At 44.5% G+C, this 24,672-nt stretch overlaps 1 protein-coding gene across 1 annotated transcript; it reads left to right on the top strand.

Moving 5' to 3' along the window:
- Positions 1–24,398, top strand: LOC105496105 (NSFL1 cofactor). Its single transcript, XM_011766210.3, has 9 exons — positions 1–160; positions 2,448–2,545; positions 8,332–8,406; positions 11,478–11,643; positions 12,258–12,350; positions 13,432–13,541; positions 13,942–14,079; positions 20,721–20,885; positions 22,647–24,398. Exons 1-9 carry the CDS (start codon positions 56–58, stop codon positions 22,807–22,809), a joined length of 1,113 nt encoding a protein of 370 aa, XP_011764512.1. The 5' UTR covers positions 1–55; the 3' UTR covers positions 22,810–24,398.
- The last annotated feature ends 274 nt before the right edge of the window (positions 24,399–24,672 follow it).

The raw sequence follows: 24,672 nt of genomic DNA, 5'->3' as shown, positions 1-24,672 counted from the left end.
GGGCTTGGGCTGCGCGGCGGCCGCCGGAGCGCTTTGGGAAGCGCACTGGTCGAAGATGGCGGCGGAGCGACAGGAGGCGCTGAGGGAGTTCGTGGCGGTGACGGGCGCCGAGGAGGAGCGGGCCCGCTTCTTTCTGGAGTCGGCCGGCTGGGACTTGCAGGTAGCGCCGCGAGGCGGGCTGTGTCGGGTGGGCCGGGGACCGCTGGGAACGGGCGCCTGGTGCCTTAAGCCCGCGGCGGCCGAAGCGCACAGTCATCCCCGCTCTACCGCGGCCCGACCCAGGCCTCATGGTCCCGGGACCGCTTGTCACGCGTCGCCTGCTCGGCTTGGGAGTGGGGGAACGCGGGCCAGCCCCAGCCAGTTCTGCCGTGCCAGTTTCACGCTGCCTCTCCCGCTTGCGGCGTCAGCGACACTTCCGGCACTGCAGCAGCCGGCGAGGAGAGGGAGCGCCTGGGGGCGTGGCTGCCACGCCGAATGTCTGCCGAAGGCCAAGCTGGTCCGAGTGAGCAGCTCTTGGGTGAAGCCCCACTCTGGACTAGGTGGCCGCTCATTTCTACTTCCGAAGTCCAGCCCGGGAGCTGAACCCCGCCCCGCCTTCCTAATTGCTGGGAGAATACCTCTGGGGTGGTGGCGCAAGGTTGGAGCTTCTTCACCTTTCGTAGTTAACTTATCTGTAAAATGGGAGTCTCGTGGAAATTACTGTGTAGTTCATTGGCACGTACTAAGTATAAACTAAATACTCGCTGAGAAGACTTAGGCTTCACGAGGCAGGGATTTTTGTACACTGATGAATTCCCAGTGCCTAGAACAATGCCTGGCACATAGTAAGCACTCGGTAATTAACTGTAGAAAGAATTGCATAAATATTCTTGGCCAGCCTCGTCTTAGGTAGATGATGATGATGATGACTAATATTTATTGAGTACTTACTATGAGCCAGGCGCTGTTCTAACTGCTTTACATGTCTTTTGTCATTTAACCTTCGCATTTTGCCACTGAGGTTAAAGAGGTTAAGTAACTTGCTCAAGGCCTCACTAGCTACCAGGCAGAAGTAGAAGTGGAACTCAGTTCTGTATGATTCCAAGCAGACAGAGCCCAGGCTTTAAACCACCATGTGCCAAGCACTTTACGTAATATGATTCGTTTAATCCTAGCAACACTGTGAGGTAAAGACTAGACCCATTTTATGGATGAGGAATTGGAAGCACAGAGGGGAAAGAATTTTCTCAAGGTCACATAGCCAGTAAGTAGTGGGGTTGGAATTTGAACTGGGTCTGCTGCCAAACGTAAATTGCTTCCCAAACATAAGAATTAGGTAAAGCATCACACCTAGATCACACCTAGACACAATGGGAAGCCTCTGTGCTGGGCAGAAATAAAAAGTTTCTACCTGAAAGACATAAAAGCACACAGTGTTGTGACCAACAGATCTTCTGTCTCGTTCCCCTCACATTGTAGTGGGGAAACTGAGACTCATGCATGTGACTTGCCTGGCAGGAACAGGACTTGAAGGTAGGCTCCCTGAGAATGCCAGTTCACTACATGTCCTGAGACAGCACACTGCCTCCCAGCAGATTACTTTTATCCCGTGACAGCTCACTGTCTCCTGTAAAGTTGGTGACCCTGAGGACAGGAGCGATGTCTGTTTCATCTCTGTGACCTCAGTGCTTTCTTGTGTTTGTGCAAAGCAAGTGATTAGTAAATGCCTGTCTGTTGAGTTGGTGAGCGAGATGTCACAAATGACCAAAAGATTCCCATATTCCTTCTGTATGTGTAGACCTGGCATGCGAGTATGCATAAATCGCAATGGATTATCTCATCCAGTGTGCAGGTTGGTGAGATAGGTACCCCCATTTCACAGATTAGGAAACAACTTGAAAGAATGGAAAGTAGCAACCTGTACTGACTTCACAGTTCCTGACTCCTCTCTGTACTGGAAACGCTTAAGAGTAAGGGCCTGAGCACACTAGCAGGGATGGAACCTGGCTCCACTCTTTACCAGTTGTGTAAACTTGAACAAATTATTTTTAATTCTCAGTGCTTCTGTATCAACTATAAAATGAGATGATAATAGTACTAATAGCATAGAGTTCTGTGAGGATTAAACAAATTAACGTATGTAGAATGCTCAGAACAACCTGGCACAATGCTCACTAAATGTGTGCTACTTTTACTAGATCACGTTTCTTCATAAAATGAGAATGAGGAGTGTCTTCCACCCCAGCCATTCTTACTGCCTTCTTTTCACCGTAGTGGGTGGAATTTGTTTCAGTTGACACAAAGACTTAACAGTTGAGCTGTTAACCTTCTGGTCTAATTTTCTTTGGCCCATGGATGCAAGCTACCTTGTAAGTGTTGGCCATGTCTGTACTCCTTTGTGCTCAGAGGAGATATGTGTTAGGTGAAGGCCTGTTTAAGGGTCCCAAGGTACTACCTCTCTGTTTCAGATCGCGCTAGCGAGCTTTTATGAGGACGGAGGGGATGAAGACATTGTGACCATTTCGCAGGCAACCCCCAGTTCAGTGTCCAGAGGCACAGCCCCCAGGTAAGGGCCAACTTCAATTATTGCTACATGAGTGTTTCCAGCAGTGAAGAGGAGTTATTTTCTGACCAGAGGGTTCAGGCCTGGGCGTGTGGACCAGGTCTGAATGAGAAGGTTAGACTGAGTCAATGGGTAGTACTTCCCAGCAAGCCTCAGTCATTTCCAGTACAGAGATGCATGACTTTTAACTGGGTGTGGTTTATGGTTCAATTCTGGGGAAAACCACAAATCTACTTTTAAGACTTTTGAGGGTCTTTTACATATGTAATATGAGGAATGACCACTGCAACTCTAAAGTTTTTAAGTAAAAGCCAAAAAACTTCCTTTCAAGGGTGCTATAGATGTGAAAGATTAGGCGAAATTACTTTAGGAAAGCTGTTTTGATATTTTAGGATGCCCATTACCTTATTAAGAAGTCTGGTACAAAATAAACCTGTGTGACCCACCCTTGGCCAAGTTGATTAGGGAGACCTTGTCTTACTAGGTAAAACAGTGTTAACCTTTGCGATCCCATTTGCATCCCCTGTTGCTGCCTCCCTGGCTCCCGCAGCAGAATGCTCCTGTGCTCTGCAGAGTCAGACAATGCTCTTCCAGGAGACAGGCAGGGGTGCTTCCTGTAAAGGTGCTTCCTGTAAAGGTGTCTGAACCTTTACAGAGAGTGTGACGGCAGAGGTGTCTCCCTTCTCTGCCTTAGCCTGATTGCTTCTACTCTCTAGTGTATGTTTAAGCCAGGAAATTTTATTTGGGTTTGAATTCAACCCCAGAATATAACCAATAGTGTTTCTTTGCCATGAAGTGGTAAATTATGTTTCTCTCTAAAAGCGACTGAGGTTTAAAATATATTTCCTTCCTTTGAAGAAGGAGCACTAACCCCAGATCTCATTGCTTTATTAACTTCTTTCACTCACTCCCATCCAGAGAAAAGAGGTAGGAGGAAAGTGATCTTGTAACTGTTTGCACGTGCTAACCTATGAGATATTGGTGATGGCACATCTGGGTATTACTGCTTGGGACATGTTGTTAGGGTAAGTGCTGTTCTTGCAGCTGCTAGTAGAGATGGCTAATTTTCTGGGGTATGAGTCTTTGACAGCCACCTTAGGGTGTTGTTGGGATGTTGGCATGTCAGAATTATACAGGAGGAGAGATTGAAACTTAGTCTCTAATGCCAGTTACATGTTTACTCCTCTCTTTTCTCCAGTAGTCCCAAAGTTCTATTAAGGCAGTGGTTTATTAGCATGGGCCCAGGAGCCTGACTGCCTTGGTTCAAATCCCAGCTCTGCCACTTAAGTAAAAGCTTTGTGACCTTGGGCAGGTTACTTAATGTATCAGTTCCTCATTTTCCTTACCTGTCAATTGGGAATGATAGTGCCTACCACCTAGGAGATTGAATGTGCCTACCACATAGGAGATTGCTACCACAAGCAAGTAGAACACAGTATGTGTTGTTATTGTAATTTTAGTATTATCATTTTTAGCATTCATTCTCAACCTGTTTTGTTTACTCTGTCTATTCCCCAACAAGTATGTTTATTTAAGAATAGGCATAAAAGTAAAAGAATCAAGGACATAGGGTTTAATATTAGAACTGAAGTGAGTAAAAAGACTGGACACACATTCAGTCCAAGAGGCATTGCTTTATTGCTCTGTTAAGGCTCAGACTTGGTAGTAGGCCTAGAAAAGAACTGAAGACAAGAAAAAGGGAGGGAGGAGGATGCAGTCTGTTGCATGGTTGTCCTTATTGAGGAGGAAAGCAAATGCTAGGACTACACTCTCAGGAAAAGCCAAACTTGTGCTAGCACCTCAGAGGAATTCTGTGTGGGATGTGCCTCTGCTTCGACCTGGGTGTTGCAGGACAGTTAGCCAGCTGCTGCCTTCTCCCCATCCCCTACTTTCGACTTCTCACATACCCTTTTATGTTGTCACTGCTGCCTCAGAGCAACACCCGACTCTAGAATAGGGATTCTTAATATGGAGCCCCAGAACCCTAGGAGGAATCTATGGAATGGGCGTGAGAAAGTCTCTAAATTATTAATACCTGAAATTACAGGCAAAAGTTTGTGTACACGTTAGCAGGTATCTTTTGTGGAGTCCATGGCTTTTATGAGAATCTCGAAGGGCTGACAGACATAAAAATGTTACCACTGCTATAGGAGACAGTTTAAACTCAGTAATAACAGCTGCCATTTATTGAGTATTTAGGAGTCAGGCACTGGATTAAGCTTTTACATGAACACCTTTTTAGTCCTCACAGCAACCCTTTGAGGTTAGTACTGTTGTTAGTACTATTAGCACTGAGGTTAGTACTATTCCTGTTTTCCAGATGAGGACACTGAAGTTGGGGTATCTTTCCAAGATCACAGAGCTAGTAAAACAAAGATTTAAATGTAGGGTTGTTTCTACATTCAGCATTTCAGCTCTCAGCCCCAACGACGTTCTGCCTTTTCTTGTGGACATTCAAAGTCCTCCAGAGTTTACCCTGGACCCACCTTCCTAATCTGACTTCCGTTTCCTCATTTCTTAAATCCTTTGTTCCAACCAAACTGATTTCTTTGGTGCTCTAATTATTCCTTATTTTTGGTTCTCCTGCTTTTGTTTGAGTCTCTCACCTGGTCAGGTGTGCCCACTCTCTTGCTTTCTGCCTATACAGATCCCATGCATCCTTCCATGTTCACCTCCATCCCCACTCCTCTGTCGAGCGTGTTATTCCTAACCCCGTGACCAGGCGGCATGCCATAATTCTGTTCCACAGAACCCCAATCACAACTATCACTCCTTCAGTTCTTTGACTATATCCACATACTACTGGGTGGCATCTCTCCCACATTGCCCTGAACTCTTTTCCTGATACTTAATTTTTCTCCCCAAGTAAATTGTAAGTTCCTGGAAGTGGGAGGGCTAGTATTTCAGGAGCAGTCACCATCCTTCTAGCCATATTTCTCACCTGTGTTCTCTTCTGATACTGTTCAACAGCTTTGAAGTAGGTAAGGTGCTCACCATTTCGCTGGTCAGGATGCTAATTCTTAGAAAGGTCAAGTAACTTACAGCTGCTGTTACCACAGATTCACGGCCAAGTCTGCCTAAGTCCAAAGCTGCTTCTACTGCCACATGCTACCTCCCTGCCAGCACCTCCCACCCCTGTATGCAGGGTCAAGCAAGAGGTAACAGTTTCTTCCTTTTTTTCCCCCTCTTTCATCCAGCAAAAGTTATACTTGAAACTTTCAGGGACTACCATTGTCTGATTCTCTAAAACTACATTATCCAATAAGGTAGCCACTAGCTATTTAAATTAATTAGAGTTAAGCAAACATCATTACTCATTTGCTCTAACCACATTTCAGATGCTTAATAGCCAAATGTGACTAGTGGCTTCTCTGTTGGACAGTGCAGATAGAGCATTTCCATCATCAGAGAGAGGCAGAGCTAGGGTAACCAGATTAAAAACAGAAAATGTCATCTGATGAAGGAGCTTTGTGCCACTTCAGTATGCCAGAGTAGCCTGGGAGATAGTTCTAATATTGAAAAATTGAACTTTCTGAGATATTTAGTCGATTTATAGAGACCATAGGACTAAAGTATTCAGCAATTGGTGATATCCCTAGGACACCCATGCCAGAAGGTAACTGAAAGCATTACTCCAGACAGTGGTTCTGAACTTGAATGTATGCCAAAATTACCTCAGGGGCTCCTTAAGACTAGATTGTTGAATACCCCTTCCAGAGCCTCTGATTCAATAGAATTCAGAGGGGCCTGGGGATTTGCATTTCCGACAGGTTCACCGTAATGCTGATGCTCCTGGTCCATGACCACACTTTGAGAACTGCTACTCAAGAGTAGTACTTAAATGTGCCACACCATGCAAAAGACTTTCCGTGCATCAGTACCCCACCTGTACACAGAAAGCCCATAGGTTGATGCTGTGATTATCTTATTTACATGTGAGAAAATGAGAGCGTTGAGAATTTAAATAGCATGTCCAAGATCACAGGGTAGGAAGCAGAATTGGGATTGGAACCTGGTACATGGACACCAGAATCAGTGCCGGATACCATCAGAGTCTGGGTGTATGAGTTTTGGGGGAAAGAAACAAAGCCATAGCCAGAGCAAGTGATTTGCCCAAGCAAGTATATTTGAAAGTTTAACAACAGGGAGATAGAAAATATTTTTTTCATAGATGCTCATCCTAGCCTAGTCATTGTAAGAAACTTTAGGCTGAGCCTGTATGGAAAATTCCCTTTGGGAAGATGAATGAGTGGAACTAGTACTCTCAGGGTACCAGTACAGATCTCATCACTTGGATCCTTTTGAACCATGTCATATCGAGTATCAAGGAATGCCCAGGAGGCTGTTCTCAGGAGCCAACTCATACAGGGAGCTTATTTGCTACATTGATTAGTTTTTGTCTTCTCACTTCTAGTTGATGGAACCTCAGATCTCTTCTGTCCCCTGATTGTCTCCTTGAAATAAATGTTCAAGACTGAACTGGAGCTTTCTTCCTAGTTAACAGCTCATTAAAGCCTCACTAAACCTGTATTACTCTCTGTGTTAGTCTTTTCTCACACTGCTATAAAGAACTACCTGAGACTGGGTAATTTATGAAGAAAAGAGATTTAATTGACTCACAGTTCCATAGCTGTACAGGAAGCATAGCTGGAGGGCCTCAGGAAGCTTACAATCATGGTAAAAGGCGAAGGGGAAGCAAGCACATCTTCACATGGTGGCAGGGGAGAGCATGTGTGAAGGGGGAAGTGCCACATACTTTAAAACCATCAGATCTTGTGAGAGCTCACTCACTATCATGAGAACAGCATGGGGGAAATACACTCACATGATAGAGGTCCCTCCTCCAACATTGGGAATTACAGTTCGACATGAGATTTGGGTGGGGACACAGAGCCAAACCATATCACCCTCCTTCTCCCATATTGTATGGAAGCTGCTTTTTTCCCCTAAGAAATACAGAATTTTTTTTTTCATCTTGATAAAACTTGTGTCTTATGATCCTTGAAAAACTAAGCCTGTTCCTTGAGGACAGATCTAAACTAGGTGGAAAGTGGCAGTGGAAGATATTGTCAGAGAGAATTAACCCTTCTCATGCTCATTTTTAGTTGTGCCCATCCCATACAACACTGCTTTTTTCCTCAAAATCAATACTACTTCTTGACTAACCTGCAGCAGAAGTAGACTGGGGCTTGCTTTTCCTCCAGTGCTGTCACCCACATATTCATTCATTCCTACTTCTTGACTATGTGTCCTTCCTTCAACTCTCTGGTCTCTGTGCACTGTGTATGCTGCTTTCCGGTAATGCTACACCAACCCCTTTTCCCCAGCAGCCCCATCCCCGTGACTGTCCACTAGTTCTTTGGCAGTTGGTCCAAATATTTCATTTTTCTGCGAAGCCTTTCTTGCGTTCCTCTATTCCTTCCCACTGTCTGTACTACTTAACCCTTGTACTCATTTTTAGTTGTGCCCACCCTACACAACACTGCTTTTTTTCCTAAATATTAATAAATACTTTCTAGTTTTTATTAAAGCCAGGACAGCTTAAATTGGGATTCCATTTTACCTCACGATAGGACTTTCTAATTTATACTCAGTCTGTGTGACCTTGGAAAAATAAATGCCACATTATTTTATGTGCAGTCTTAGAGGATTAACCTGTCTCCACATAACATCCTCCTCTCGCCTACCAAAAATCTAACCTCAGTGTCTTCACCTCCTTAGCTGCTGGTGATGAGGGTTACCTTTCTTAATGCTCCCTGAGATCATTTTGCTCCTTTCTGTGTCTCCAGTGATAATAGAGTGACATCCTTCAGAGACCTCATTCATGACCAAGATGAGGATGAGGAAGAGGAGGAAGGCCAGAGGTGAGTCTTCTAGATGGGATCTGGGAGACAGTTTACAGGGAAGTTCAGGGTAATGTGTAAATCACCTAGAACAGGACCTGGTAAACATATTCGGTTATTGTTAGCCATTAGTACTGTGGGCTGGTCTGTGGGTTATATCCTAGGAAGTCTCTTCTCCCTGTAGCTTAGAAGTGACCCCTGTTCTGTTACTTAATGTATTTATTGAGGAATATTAGGGGAGGGAAATAAGGAAAAGATCTAGCAGTCCCACTTTTTGATATTGACTCAAAAGATCTAAATCAGTTTATAAAGAGATGTCTATGTTCCCATGCTCATTGCGGTGCTCTTCACAGTAGCGAAGTTATGGATCAGCGTAAGTGTCTTACCAGCAGATGAATGGATAAAGCAAATGTGGTATATATACACAGTAGGAGTACGACTCAGTCTGTGAAAAGAAGAAAATTGTCATTTTCAACAACATGGATAGAGAACGTTATGCTAACTAAAATAAGCCAGGTACAGAAACACAAATACGGCACGCTCTCACATGTGGAATCTAGAACAATTCCAATCTAGAACAATCGGCAGAGTGTGGTTACAGAGGCAGAAGTGATGGGATAATGGGGAGATGATGGTCAAAGGGTATAAAATCTTAGACAGGAGGAATATAGTTTGGTGGTGTTTTTTATTTAGATCTCTTGCATAGCATGATGAATATAGTTAATTAAAGAGCATGTACATTTCAAAATTGCTAAGTGTTAATTTCAAGTGTTCTCACCACAAAAATTTTGAGTATTTGAGGTGGTGAATATGCTAACTAGCTTGATTTAATCCACTTCATATTGTTAAAGCATAACATCACTTTGTACCCCATAAGTATATACAATTATAAACTGCCAATTTACAATTTTAAAAAATAAGGAAAAGAAGGAAAAAGTTATTCATTATATTACAATCCATACGTAACCAGATATCCATTTTTTGGTATATTTCTTTCCAGCTTTTTGTTTTTAATTTAAAAACCATCATGTAAAAAACAGAATAATAGGCTTATAAGTGTATATTCCCTCAATAGACATGCACACATCTGTTTGTTCTTAACCTTTAGGAGCATTGTAATAAAAATATCCATTGTGGAAAATACAGACTAGTATGATGAAAAAGTCTTAAACTCATCTACCCTTTGGTAACTTCGGTTGATGTTCTGGCATATTTCCATCCAGTCTTTGTTCCGTATATAAATATGGTTTTGTTGAATCAATGCTACATCTCAAACATTTTCCCATGTCATTAAAATCCTTCATATGCCTTTTCATATGCTGTAATAATAATCTGTTATATGGGATGCCTGACATTTAGGTTATTTTCAATGTTTTACTACTGTAAATACCAGTGCTGTGAACATTTTTGTGGATTAATTAACCACATTTCAGATTATTTTTTTAGGATAGTTTTTAAAAATGGAAATACCAGGTCCAGGGCATGCATATTTTTAAGGTTCTTGATCACAGGCTCCCAGTTCTGAAGCCAGGGCTTTGAGATCCCTTAATAAAGACTTTGACTTTCTGGTCCATTTAGCAGAACTTCATCTACCTGGAATGAACAAGAATGAACTGGCTACAACCTCATTTCATGGGTTTTGGTTCTCCACAGGATCTGCCTCGGTCTTTCAGACATTCCTAAGGAAAATTGTATAATAACTATTACGGGAATGCAGTTATCTCATCATGGTCAGTCTTTGGAGAAGTGGGCTGAGAAATTACATGTGTTCTATTCTCTATTTTCATTCCTATTGTGACCTTCACACTGCCTCAAAACCTTCCTTTTAGATACTCCCGGATATGAGAATATATGTTAATTTTAGGGTTTTACACTCCTGAGTGAAACACAGTGTCATCAAGTACGTGAATGCCCAGCTCATAAATGACTTTCTCATTCTCTTCCCACCCAGTCACATCCTCCAGGCGATGACCTTCCTTTATTTCACATTCCGCTTACTTCCTTGACCCCTCAGCATTTCAGACTGAAAGGACACTGGTACTGTTGTCCTTGTCAGGGCCTGTGGCTTTGCCTCTCGTTCCCTGGTGAATGTCAGGAAATAGAAGGCTGAGCCTAATGTTTATAGGTTCTCGATTTTTCCCCCTTGGGGACAAGCTGTTGACTTAGCTCTGACTAGGAGTAATAAGGAGGCAGTGGGGCCAGGCTGCATGACAGCTGGTTTTCAGACCCATATAAAAAAGTACTGATTTTATTATCTCAAGCCATGCCTGGCCTGTTGCAAAGCCCAGTGTGGGTGTCTTGGGGCTTGTATTTGAGATTGGAGCTTCTCTGACCTCCAATACCCTTTCCTCAGGGGCCACAGTGTGTGTCACATGAATGGCAAGGTGAGGTGAGGCTTGGGGGAGCTCCTGGTGCTGTGTCACACCACCTTACCTGTGTGCATTACTCTGTGCTTGTTCTTTTGCATACATCTGCTGATTTGAACCTCACGGCTCTGACTTAAGGAGCAGGTAGGTAGGGCATGTGGTCCTTCCCTCCCATTTCAAAGACAAGGAAAGTGAGTTACAGAGTAGTGCACTGGCTTACCCAGGACACACAGTGGCAGAGCCAAGACTGGAGCCTAGCTGCTTGTACTAACCATGCCAGTGCCACCATTAACCCCGAGTCTCTAGTGGTGGATACTTCTGACTATGACTGCAGTCACTGTCTCCTGGAGAGGAGCTTGGCCACCAGATTGATATTTCCCAGCTGAGACTCTCTCCTGAGCTGATAAGCTGTTTTGCATGCCTGGAATGCCTTTCCCCAATTTGTTCACCTAATAAACTCATCCTCATCCTTAAGACTCGGCCCAGAAGACACCCTTATAGGAAGTCTTGGCTGTCCTTCCCACCCAGTGTTCCCTTACTGACTTCTGTTGCTGCTCACACTGCATTGTACCTGCTTGCCTCCTTCCATGTGTTCCCAGCTAGCCAGTAAGTTCTTTAAAGACAAGCGTTGTACCCTTTGCCTCAGTGTGCCCAGCACCAACCTGGCACATGCTCTATTCATGTTTTCCATGAGTGTTTCATGTTAGAGGTGTATTTTGTACACAGGTTTTATGCTGGGGGCTCAGAGAGAAGTGGACAGCAGATTGTTGGCCCTCCCAGGAAGAAAAGTCCCAACGAGCTGGTGGATGATCTCTTTAAAGGTGCCAAAGAGCATGGAGCTGTAGCTGTGGAGCGAGTGACCAAGAGCCCTGGAGAGACCAGTAAACCGAGAGTGAGTATAAGGGTCGTTGTCTGTCCACAAGACTGAGATTCAGAATGCCACCTTCTTCACCTCGGTAGTGACTGATTTTTTTTCTTTTTTTCATGTGCTTACTTGGTCTTCTGTGCAGAACGCGAGTGTAGTTTCTCTCACCCTTTAACGTGGAACCAAGATTTGGGGCAGAGTTTTTAAACCTATAGCCTATGGTCTAGATTGGGTTCTGCATACATGTTTTGTTTGGCCTATCCAGTTTGACTTATTTGGAGTTTTATTTTGTTTTACTTGAATTAATAGTAAAATAGGGATTTCTGTCTCCTTTGGGAATCCTGTACCCAAATTCCTACATGGTCATGGTTAATGAGAGTTTAGTAGCATCTGTTTCCTTTAGCCAGGCACTGCCCCTTCCAGCTCTTAGCCCAATTCTGGCCACCTGATTCATTTACCATACTGCCTGGCCATGTAGGCACTGAGTCTGATATCAGAGAAAATGCATCTAGTAGCTAACATGTTGATCAGGAACCCATTCCTCTTTCTTCCTCTTACCTAAGATATATATATCATTATATCTGAGTAACCCTTTTACCATGGACCAACCTCTCAAATGTGTATGAACTTGTCCCTTATAGCCATTTGCAGGAGGTGGCTACCGCCTTGGGGCAGCACCAGAGGAAGAGTCTGCCTATGTGGCAGGAGAAAAGAGGCAGCATTCCAGCCAAGATGTGAGTGTGCATCTACCTTGCATGAGGGAAGCCTGCGGACTGTTCTGTCATTTTTCTGAAGGGATTGGTTACATATTGTGCATGAACCAGCAGCCTCTGAAAGGGAAGCTAACAGACATAGTGCCCTTGCTGTGGTTCACGAACAGAGAGGCTTACTGGAAAATCAAAGGCAGCTTTCATGGGTGCTGGGTGAGAGAGCTGGTGAGAACAGGTGGGGAAAGGGGATGGGCAAATGAAGGAGTTTTTTGAGCAGCCCATGGATCTCAGGCAGAGGTACAGTGTATCTGGGATTCTTTAGTGATGTGAGTATAGCTGAAGAACTTGTCTTCAGACCCCCAGAGAAGACTTAACACCAATTTTTTTTTTTCTTTTTTTTTTTTTTTTTTTCCAGTTTTCCTCATTGTCCACTATTTGGCCCTGTGCATAGGGTCCCCCTCCCCACAAGTGTAATCATACACACAATTTTGAGTCTTTTTTATTCAATATTATACCACAAACATTTTCTTGTAGTCTTGTGATCATTGATTTCTATAATATGTTTTAAATAATTTTGGGTTTTATTCCAAAATAAAGTCAAGCAAGAAGAAAATAAACATTTTATCCTCCGAGGCAGCTGCTAATGCATTGGTTTTTAGCCTTCTAGACCCGTTGCTGTGAATGTGTATGGGAGTTGTTGTTAACAGAACTTGTAGATAACATTTTTAATGACTGTGGAATAGTCCACAAGCAAGATTTGCCATGGTAGTTTAGTCGGACACTCACTGCATACCAAGCACAAGCAAAGTGTCAACTGGGTCACCTGCCCAGAGCCATCTAGCTAGTGAGTGGCACAGTCAAGATGCAGCCTCAGCTCTCCTAAAACAAAACCCCTGCTCTTAGTCTGTGCTAGATCACCTTCCTATTCTAGGTTAATGCTTACTTAGTTTGCTTGTTGAATTGCTTATGCACACATGTATATATGTGTGTCTATGTGTGTTTTGATAGTAGCAACACTGAGAAATAGTAAAAACCTGCTAATTTGCAAGTTCAAATTGTTATGCTTACCAGATCCCTGGTAACTGTTTACTCCCTGTCATCACAGGTTCATGTAGTATTGAAACTCTGGAAGAGTGGATTCAGCCTGGATAATGGAGAACTCAGAAGCTACCAAGATCCATCCAATGCCCAGTTTCTGGAGTCTATCCGCAGAGGGTGAGTGAAAAAGCCCTCCTCCAGGTCCCAAATCAGCGAGTGGATAGCAGTTGGGAAAGAAGAAGGCAGAATGTTGATTATTTGTGAAGTAAATTGTTTGAAGCAGATTCAGCATAGTTGAGATACAGATTCATAGATCTGCTCCAAAAACCTTGTGTGTCCATTTTTCCCCTTTGGGCCTGAGGCAGACCTAAGTGGCCAAATAAGAAATAGGTGTCGGCCATGGCTGAGCAAACAAGAGAAAAGGTGGAGGCAGACAGGTAGCCACCAGAGTAGCCTGCTCCCTGGAGAAACTCAGCAGTTTTCTCTGTGGGACTGAGAGGTTTCTTCTCCCCTTTTCCCCATCACTGTCATTTCCATCTTCTCTCTGTGGACCCCAGCATGGCCTTTTCTCCCACAGGGAGGTGCCAGCAGAGCTGCGGAGGCTAGCTCACGGTGGACAGGTGAACTTGGATATGGAGGACCATCGGGACGAGGACTTTGTGAAGCCCAAAGGAGCCTTCAAAGCCTTCACTGGCGAGGGTCAGAAACTAGGCAGGTAAGGAGCAGCACAGGTGAGAGCCAGACTGTGTCAGTCACACCTGCCAAACCCAGCAGACCTTGTGTATCACTCACTTTGGTTATTAGCTCTTTACTGTTTACAAAATACTTCAAATTGTATTTCTATGGGAGGAACAGTGTGGAGAACATGGACTTTGGAGTTAACAGACCTGAGTTTATATCTCTGCTTCTTCACTTTCTAGCAGTGTGACCTTGGACTGTATAGCCTCAGTTTCCCCAACCATAAGTTGGTACTAATAAGAGTCCATACCTCCTAGGATTATTGTTGCAAGGAATAAGTGAGCTGATACATGTAGAACATTGTTCCATAGTTAGCAGTCAATGTAAGCAGAGAGTGTAACATAATTGCTACTATGGATCAGTAATCTAGGGTGTTCAGGGAAGGTGTCATCTCCTTGATGGCTTAAGGCTGAAATGGGGATTCCAAGGGGAATAAGGAATTACAGTCTCTCATCCAGCCAGGCCTCATGGTGGGTTGCTCAGGATGCAGGGACGCTCAAGAACCTTGCTGCCCCTTTGCAGGCTGGTGTGCCACCGTTATGGCAGCTCAGCAGCTCTTATTTCTACTTATTTGGCCCTTCCTGACACTCACTCTGCCACTTGTGACTTTTTCTGCCTTGTGTCCTCTGCCACTGCCTTCTCACTCCTGTACCCTCTACTAACAGACATTCTTTATCTTCTATTCAAACCCTCTGATGATATCTGATTGGTTAATAGTCACTGGTATCCCTCATACAGTTTTCCCAGCAGACTCTTGGCCAACCCATAGGTAGGCTGCCTTCTCTCAGGATCCACTTAGCTTTGGCCAAGGCCATGGGGTCACCTGATTAGTGTTCTTCAGAGGGAACTGTGCACATGGTAGGCATTCAGAGCATAGTGACCCTTCTTGCCAATATGATCCTTATTTTATAGAGAGAAAGCTGAGGCTCTTGGACATTAGGGGCCTGTCCTTGTGTGTGGTCTGTGTTAGAGCCAGGACCCCAGGCCTTCTGACTGGCATTCCTTCCTGCACTCCTGCACAATGAGACATCCTTTCTAACCTAGATCTGGCAGTTCTCAAAGTAGATACTGCCCTTGCTCACCTCACTGTCTTCAGGGATCAAAGCTTGGTCTTCCAGCAACCATGCCCTCTGAGCTTCTGGCTGGCCCTCTGCTAGAATCCCTTACCTGCCTATTGACCATTCATGCCTCATCAGGAGCAAGGGTTAGAGCTCAGGGTATTAGATTTAGCAGACCCAAAATAGTTAAGTCATCCCTATTCTCATCATTTCGTCTACTGTGTCAAGGGCCGTGGACTAGCCCAGGACAGCTAGTCTTACAGAATGTCCCTGTCAGTTGTGATGAGCTTTATAGGGCACCTAATTTTCTTTTTCTTTGATTATTAAAGTGATGCATGTTCATCTTAATACAAAGTGCAGGTAAAGAATAAAAGCTGTCCTAAATCTAACACCCAGAAATACCTGGCAAGTGTTTCTTTCTTCTCTTACTCATTTGCATGTGTTTGTAAACATGCTGTTTTATCACCTGCTTTCTGCTTTATCCATGAAGTATGGCTGTCATCCTATATCAGTGAGTTTATTTCTACACTTTTAATTATAATGCTTACATAATTTTTTAGCCCACAAATGTGCTGTAATTTAACCAGTCCCTACTGTTAAACATTTAGGCAGCTACCAGAATTACAACATTACAGTGAATATCTGTAATTAAATCTTCGTATACTCTTTAATCTTGGGCTAGACATAGGATTATTGTTTCAAAAGGGCTTCATATTTTTAAGATGTCAAATTGCCGATCAAAAGGTTATACTTTTTACGCTCACTGCCAGTTACAAGGGAGGCACTTTGGGTATGATTTTATAATACTAACAGGAAATGCTTCTACTATCAGAAAGTCTAACCATATTATGTGTGTGAAACTCTGCATCTCAGAAAATTAAAATATCTTTAAATAGTCTATTTTAGCATGATAGAAATAAATATTAGTGTGGAGAATAAGTACAAGATAGAACTTGATATCACCATGATGTTTATCAACAAAGTTTCACTGCCAGTTCCACTTGCATTTTATTTCAGTTCTGGCTTTTTATGAAAACTTAGCTTAAAAAAAAAAAACCAGCCACAGTTTTATATAGCTAGGTGAGATGGGACTTTAGCTTTTCAGTCTAAATCAGGACAGCTGCTTTAGTGTTTTCCCATAAGTTTTACTACATTTTTCATTGTCTTGTGAACCAAAATGATCAGAAGCCAAAAGTTCAAGAAAATTTTCTCAGATTTGCTTCAAAAATCAGTCATTGCTGGGCTTTTTCAAAATCTTAATTATCTGGGAAAATGCTTCAAGTGAATGAATAAGTTGTCTCAGTTCAAAGATTTGAGAAAATTCAGTTGTATTAAATGTTGTTTTAGTAAAAGGCAAAAGGTGTATACAATTTGAAGAGAAACCAGAGAATTTTGTTGTTGTTTTAGGTTTGACGCTAGTTTGTTTGGGTTGGGAGCTGATCTGAAGGTTCGAATTGCAAACAGCAAGAGTGCACTTGAAAGGAGGGGTCACTGCTGCTGGAAGTGAGCTTTAGCTGCTCCTGTGCCGTCTCTAGTGGTTATTTTTGTGGAGAATATGACTGGTCTCAGGATTTGTAACAGTGGCAAGAAAGTACCAAGTGCCAGTTTATTCCCACTGTAAAGACAGGAGGAGTTGGGTGATTCAGGCTCTTGGATTGAGACTCATTTTCCCCATAATTTACTATGTTTGCAGGGAGACACCAAAAACACTATTTATAGACATCTGCTCTAACCTTTCCTGCCTGTGAGTCAAACAGCTGCAGATGGCCAGCTGCTCATTGGGAGCAGTAGCCCAGCTGTTGGCAGTTCTCAGGAAGAGCTGACAGACCAGCTCCTTTGAACAGATGTATGTGGCTGCCCTGCGGGATGATTAGAGCACTATGGAACTAATGTTCTTTAAATGATGTGCTCTTTTTATTTGAAGAATCAGGAGGCCTGGTCTTCAGTTTTCTCCTCCTCTTCTACTCCCTGTCCTCCTTGAGAGCAGCACAGACTGGGAATGCCTGTCAGGTGACCTTCCACTTACAGCCCATGGGCAGCTGATAGCATTTCCAATGGATTTAGGTCCAGAATTGAGGCAAATATAAGTGGGGCAGGACCTTGAAGAATGATAGTAAGTGACTGGTCGAGTGTTTTATGTTGTTAGCTAAGCACTATGCAAAGTATTTCACATGTTTTATCTTCTTTAATCCTGTTTTGATCCCCATTCTAGAAAGAAGGACCCTGAGACTTGGTGAGATCCATATTGCTGGCCAGTGCAGAGCTGGGTCCCTCCAGTCTCTGCCCTTACCTGCCAACCTGCATAGCATCCTGGATATTCTTGCATAGCCACATAGACATTTGTTTGTGTTTTTAGTATGTGCTGGGTACAGTGCATGTTTTTAGCTATTTTCTCAACTATCTGGGAAGTTTTAACTCTGTTTTTTTGATGAGGAAACTGGGTCTTGAAATCCAAGCCTATATCTGTCTGACTGTAAGGCCTGACAGGAGAGTGGGACAGTGTGAAGAGCACAGGATGGAGAGCCAGACAGGTCGGATTGTATACTGCCTCCTCCGTGAACCAACACTGGAATTTTGGGCAAGTTGCTTAACCCTGTTGTGCCTCAGTTTCCTCATCTGTAAAGTGGAGATGATGAATCCCTACCTCATAGGCTGGGAGTTAAGCCTGTGGGTTAAGTAATGTGGGTTAATACATGTGAAGTACTCAGCACAGGGCCTGGCTTAGGAATGGGTGCCTCATAAACAGTCACCATATTTATCAGGCCACCCTGCCTCACCTAATTTTCAGGGAGTGTGTAAGAGAAACAACCAGTCAGAAGCAGCACAGCCAAGTCCAGGCATCAGACTTTCCTCATCTCTTCCAGTGATGAGCCACCAGCCATCTGCAACAGGACGTGCTGGGAAGCAAACCCAAACAGCAACTGCTTCCTTGTGTGGAGGATTTCCTAAATATCAGGCCTTGCATGCACATTATCTCGTCTCATCCTCAAAACAGAACAGCTCCTCATTTTACACACGAAGACACTGAAGCCCCGGGAAGTTGTGACTTGCCTAAGGCCACACTGCTTGTTTAGTTTAGTGGCAGAGCGGAGGCCAAATGGTAGGTGGCATAGCTCCAAAGATTGTGCCATTTCTCTAGCGTCACACCAACTCTCCTTAATAATAGGGACAGTAGAGACTGCTTCCCCCTAAAAGGCATGGAGATGTGGTAAGGAGAGTATCTCCATTTTATAGAAAAGGAAATTGAGGTGCCAAGAAGCTCAGTAACTTGCTGAGGGTCATCAGCTCGTAAGTGAGGAATGACACTCAAGGAGAAGTTTGAGAAAGCATTTTCAATGTAAATATTATTTTTCTAAAGTAAACCATCCTAACTGTAAAGCTTGACAAAATCCTGGCTGGTGGGAATACACAGAATATATACTGAAAGAAAGCTTGTTTATTGCATGAGTTTTAAAAAATGATCCATAGCATGTGTGTCTGTTTTCTCATCTATAAAATGGAGATTACACCCATTTCAAAGGATGGTTGTGGTGATTCAGTGAGATCATGACTGAAAGCTCCTTTAGACAATCCCTGCACAAAGTCGGTGTAAATGTCACTCCTGTTTTTTCTACTCTCCACCCCATTGCCTGAATAGATATCAGCTATTTTGGCTTAACAGCTTCTTTCTCATTTTAGGCCTGACTGAAAATGTTATAGTTCCCTTTCTGGCAGGCAGTGTTTTCAGTGAGTACATGTACTTTGAATTATTGTAAATAGTTGAGGGACAGGCTGCCTGAAGTCTAATTGGAGAGTTGACCTAATGTCTGTGAAACTAACGAACAAAACAAGATAGTGTAGATCAGGAATGTCCAGTCTTTTGGCTTCCCTGAGCCACATTGAAAGAAGAAGAATTGCCTTGGGCCACACATGAAATACACTAATACTAATGATAGCTGATGAGCTAACAACAACAACAACAAAAAAGCAAAAAAAAAAAACATAACATTTTAAGAAAGTTTACGAACTTGTGTTGGGCTGCGTTCAAAGCTGTCCTGGGCCGCATACGGCCCATGAGCCATGGGTGGTTGGAAAAGCTTGGTGCAGAGCTTAGGCATTTACAGGTATATGAGATTTACCTCTTCACTATTTCCAAGCAACTCTTGTGGCCTATGGTGGTGTCATTTAAACTCTGTGTCCCAGCCTACACTTTTTGAGTCCCACATGCTGTGTGACTGATGCATAGAAGCAGCTTCTCTAGTGCTAGTAATGTGGGCGACATTCTCTTCTGAGCTCTACTTTGTAATTCTCTAAGTCCATATTTTTCACATTCACAGAAAAGAATAAGTTCACTTTTCAGTCATTCTTTAATTATATGCTTCAGGGCGGTATTGAACTGTGCAGTTTCTCAAAACTTTTAATGTGCCAATGGCCTCTGAAGCTGCTGGTGTGTTATGTGGCCTTTCCCACACCTTCCTTCCTATGGAACACACTTTGGAAAGCACTTTCAGTTGGATTTGCTCTGAGTACCATTTTTGGGGCTGTGAAGGGGGAAGGGTAAGGTACAAGAACTGATCTAATTAGAGGCTTTGAGGGGAAGCGAAGGCTTATCTAATGGCCTTGCTTCTTTTCAGAGGTCTAGGTCAGGTCATCTGCTAAGAGAAAGACTGGGAGTGAAGTGAACAGGTAGTTTGGAGGAGAGAAGGTGGCTCCATACAGTTGTGGAGAAGTGGGAGTCCTTGTGCATTTTGTGTTTGTCAGCCATCCTGAGTGCATTATGCAATTTTCCCCTTTAATCCTCACAAAAACTGAGCAAGGCCTATAGCCTTAACCCTTTAAAAATCTAATTACTACCTTTGTTGAAAGTAAGCATGTTCGAGTAATTCAAACCCTGGTCCATGTGATTCTGAGATATGAAATCTAACACTGGCAGACACCATGTCCTGTTCATTGTATGATGAATCCCAGCAGTACCCAGCACTTGATTGGCTTTTCAGCGCCCTTCAGAACTCTCTCCCTGCCCTCAATAGTGGATGTATGAGTACAGACACACATATGAGTGAGGTGCACTAGGTAATGCAGGCCTGAAAATTCCATCACAGAGGAAGAATCTGGACTGCTTCGCCTGCAACCTGCCACTCACCTGCCAGGCTGTGCCAAGGCTGCCTCACCTGCAGACTTGGAACACTCCCCTCTACCACTCCATTGAGACCAAAACTGACCCTGGTCTATTATGTCTTCTAGCCTTATGACCCTGTCTCTCCTACCCTAGGCTGTCCTGCTTTCCTTCCTTCAAGCCCTTGTTCAGGTGAAGACACCAAGGAGGAATAAGGCCGAGTAACTTGCCCACATTACTCAGGAGCAAGAGAGCTAGCAATAACATATGAAACATATGACTTGGGGTTTGAAGCTAATTCTGCTGGACCACAAGGGCACAGTTCTCCCTGTCTGGGTCAATAGCTCAGCAGCACCAAACAATGACAGGAGCATAGCAAATGCTCAGTAACAGTCCAAGAGGGGATTCCCTTTTTGCCAGGGGCCTTGTTTCTGCTTGTGTCCTGATGCCATCCTCTCTCCTCAGCACTGCCCCCCAGGTGTTGAGTACCAGCTCTCCAGCCCAACAGGCAGAAAATGAAGCCAAAGCCAGCTCTTCCATCTTAATCGACGAATCAGAGCCTACCACAAACATCCAAATTCGGCTTGCAGACGGAGGGAGGCTGGTGCAGAAATTTAACCACAGCCACAGGTACCTTGCATTGTGTGGCCTTGCTTATTCTAGGAGCGTCCTCTGAGACTCACGCAAATGTGTGGGAAGCAGAGAGCCGTTCTTCCTCCTAAACACCAGCAGGCACTCCATGCTTTCCCCAAAACAGACACGAGGGTGGTAAGGAATACAAGTCTGAAGCCTTAGGTTCTGGTCCCCACTTTTCCATTAGTGTGGTCAGTGACTGTTAACTTCCCCCACCCCATGTGTCTCATTCTTCATCTGTAAAATTAGGGTATTGGATTTCTCAGGGCTTTTTTAAGCTACCAGACTGTTCAGAGGAAGTCTTATTCTAAAGTCCTGTGAAGAGATCAAATTAGAACTGCTGTGGTTGATAGAGGAGAAGGGGTTACAGTGCCAGCATCCCACTCACCTGGCTTCCTCCACCTCCCTCCCCACAAGCGGCCTGTGAAAACCACTGGGCCAGGAAGATCTCTTCTAGATCTGGCTGTCGAGAATTCTGGGAATGCCTGTTCTACATCTCAGACCATCTGGGCTGGATCAGTTCCTCCTTCATTTTAAAGATGGGGAGACTGAGGCGCAGCAAAGGGAAGAGACTAGTAGGAGAGGTGCTAGAGGACTGTTGCCAGTAAATATATTTGGTATCTCCTTTCTGTAGAACAGAAGTGTCTAAATTTTATTGGTCATGAACCAACTAAGCCAGCACCCACATGTGGGGTCAGTGAATTGTTTGACAATTATTGAGTATCAACTGGGCTCGCCTGTGAGTAAAAGCGGGAGACAAGCCCCAGCTATGAGCCAGGAGCATCTAGAGCCTGTTCAGACCTCCTTCATCAGGAACCTTCATTACACTCAAGTGTCTGGTGGTTAAGGGAGTGACCCATCCCAGTGATGTGAGTTACTTGCCTCAGTTTCGTTTCACTCATTAAGTCCAGCACACTGCTGCCCACTCCCAAGGTGGACAGCCCATGCAGAGAGCTTCGCTGGGTGACAAGGCTTGGTTTGCTAAAAGTCACAGGCAGAATCCTGCAGGTCCACGCCCTTAGATGTGCCAAATTGTAAGTTACATAGATTTTAGGGGCTTGGGGCAAAAAGGAAACTTCTGTTTAAGTGCTGTAGGGAAGGAGGCATTGTTTCCAGGTGGTTTCATTCTCATATGATCTCCAGGTTCAGAAGACAGGCAGTGTCTGGAGAAACGATTCCTGGCCCTGCGAAGTTGACCGTTAATTTCTGACAAATAGTTTGTGATTCCTGTGACATACAAAACAGACATATACTGCCCTTATGAAATTCATGAGCTGCAGGAGGAGACACTAATCAGATCATTCCATAAATGTGGAAGGAGGGCCAGGGATGGAGATAAGGAGCTAAGGAAGGCTGTCCTGAGGAGGTGGCATTTGATCCAAGGCCTGAGTTGTGATTAGGATTACAGGAAGGGGATCAGGCAGGGGGGCCTCTGGAAAGAAGGACCCAAATGTGGGAAGAGAGTATGGCCTGATGAACCAAAAGTGGGGAGAAGAGATTGAGGGGAAAGAGGGTGGTATAAAATTAGGCAGGCCTTGGGAACCCAGTAGGGTTGTTGATGTTTATCTCAAGGAAAATAGAAACAGCAGTGAAGGACACTTGGCAAGAAAGGGACATGGTCCCACATGCCTGAGCGTAGCTTTCGCTGTTCTGTGGAGAAGGTCAGGGAAGGGGATTTGCGAGGTGTTTAGCTTTCCACAGGGCAGGGGTGTGGACAACAGAGGAGGGCACTGCTCACCACTTCCCCAACTCCTGCAGGATCAGCGACATCCGACTCTTCATCGTGGATGCCCGGCCAGCCATGGCTGCCACCAGCTTTATCCTCATGACTACTTTCCCGAACAAAGAGCTGGCTGATGAGAGCCAGACCCTGAAGGAAGCCAACCTGCTCAATGCTGTCATCGTGCAGCGGTTAACATAACCGCCCAGCCAGCTGCCTGGCGTCCCTCCTGTGTTTCCCATGGCCAGTGGCCATGCCCCATGAGGATCGCCCCTCCTGCCCCCTTGTGCACACCCAGCAGTCCAGTGCGACGTCTCCTCCATAGCTCTGGGTTCTTAGATCTTGGTTGGACATTTGTTTTCTCCTTAGTTGCATTTCCTGGGTTTTTGTGACGATCAATGGACTTTAATGAAAAAAAAATAAAAACAACCAAAAAAATTGAAGGAATATCACCAGCATGTTGTACGGAAACTCTCCCACTGAAGCAGGCTTTAATTGCTTTAAAATTATATTTATCTTGGGGCCTGTGGGAGGAAACTTCCTTCCATCTTCTCTACATAAAAACTTGTGGCACACAAGGCTTATTCACTAGTGTGTCCCACCTGCCAGCCCCAACGATCACTGGAGGAAGGAGGGGAAATGTGTTGAAAGAGGCTTTGCCACCACTTGTTCCCACGAGAATATATCACTTGCCCAGATAAAACTGGGCAGCAGCCAGAGTCCCCTAAAAGTGGGAAGTCAGAGCTACATGCACACAGTGTCTTCAGAAGGTGAAAATAAATACTTCCCTGTGCTCCTTTTACTCAACCCCTGGGAAATCCAATCTTGCCAGGCCTTGGCCAGTTGAGATTCTGTTCCACCTGCCTGCCTGGCCCTTTCCTCCGTCACCATCCAGACTGCTCACCTCCTGGGTATTCTTATGGGCTCCTTTATGGTTTGATTTCCTCCACGTGCAGAAGTCTTGAGTGGACCTAGGAGGTAGGTGGGGTATTTTTTTCACTAGGATACAGCTCATGCCAACCCAACCCAAGTGAGTTCAGAATCAGGGTATCTTGCCCTAAAAGATAAACAGTCAAAATGCCACCCAGCTGTTCACTAGTGATGTGTGGCAAATCAAATCAACTGTTGAAGAAGGGGTGAGTTTCCTGTGCTACAAGCATCTGTCACTGTTGGTACGTGCAGGAGGCTTCTGCTGGGTATGTTTTGGAAGTGAGTGTCACTACTTGGCTTTGCTTAGCAGATTCTGCTTCACAGTTGTTCTTTGACCTGCTGACTTGTGACTTGCAGAAACATAGGCAGTAGTCCTAGCCTGGTAAAGACCCTCCATCACCCTCATAAGTTTGCTTCCTATGCAGGTTTGGGAGAGGAGGCCCATTGGGCTCTTGGATGGAATCCTTTCCCCTATTAAACAAACCAGAGACTTAGAATCAGTGCTGACTCAGGATCTCCTGGTTTGGAATCGTAATGTGCCTCGATCCTCTTTCCAAGCAGGCCTCACCAGTCTTTCTGTTTCCTGCTTCACCCCTGCAATGAGCCAAGAACCAACACTACATCCACCTAGAACTGCAGAAGGGCTTGTGGTTTCAACCAAGACCCATCCTGAGCAAGGGACTTGGCTTGGTGCTTTTGATCCCAAAGTTCCCACACTGGTAGTGACCTGCTGGGGCAATGGCATCTGTCATGGTGTTTTCTCCAGCAGGTGGAGATTACTATGGAACCTACATATGGGTCTGGAAAAACTGTACACTGTTGTCACCTTGAACATTAAAAACCAGAATGAGGACAATGGACTTTTGTACTTTCTAATGGGTTGCTTTGACAGAAACTACAGCAGCCAGCAGAGGTGCTTTAGTGCTTCACAAAGGTCCCACTTCACAGTGCAAAACCTTGAGCCCCAGTCACACTGCCAGTAAGTGGTAAGGTACTGCCTGTTCCCATCCAGAGCCCACATTCAGCCTCCATGGAGTGCAGTATACACTCCATCCGTAACTGCCAGGCCCATGTACATACACTTGACCTCCCCCCACCTCCTTCTCACAGTGTCTGCATAATTAGTATATTGCA

Source organism: Macaca nemestrina, chromosome 15 (assembly GCF_043159975.1).
Source record: "Macaca nemestrina isolate mMacNem1 chromosome 15, mMacNem.hap1, whole genome shotgun sequence".
Taxonomy (NCBI): domain Eukaryota; kingdom Metazoa; phylum Chordata; class Mammalia; order Primates; family Cercopithecidae; genus Macaca; species Macaca nemestrina.
Note: the sequence above shows the minus strand (reverse complement) of the source record. Positions and strands in the feature narration are given on the sequence as shown.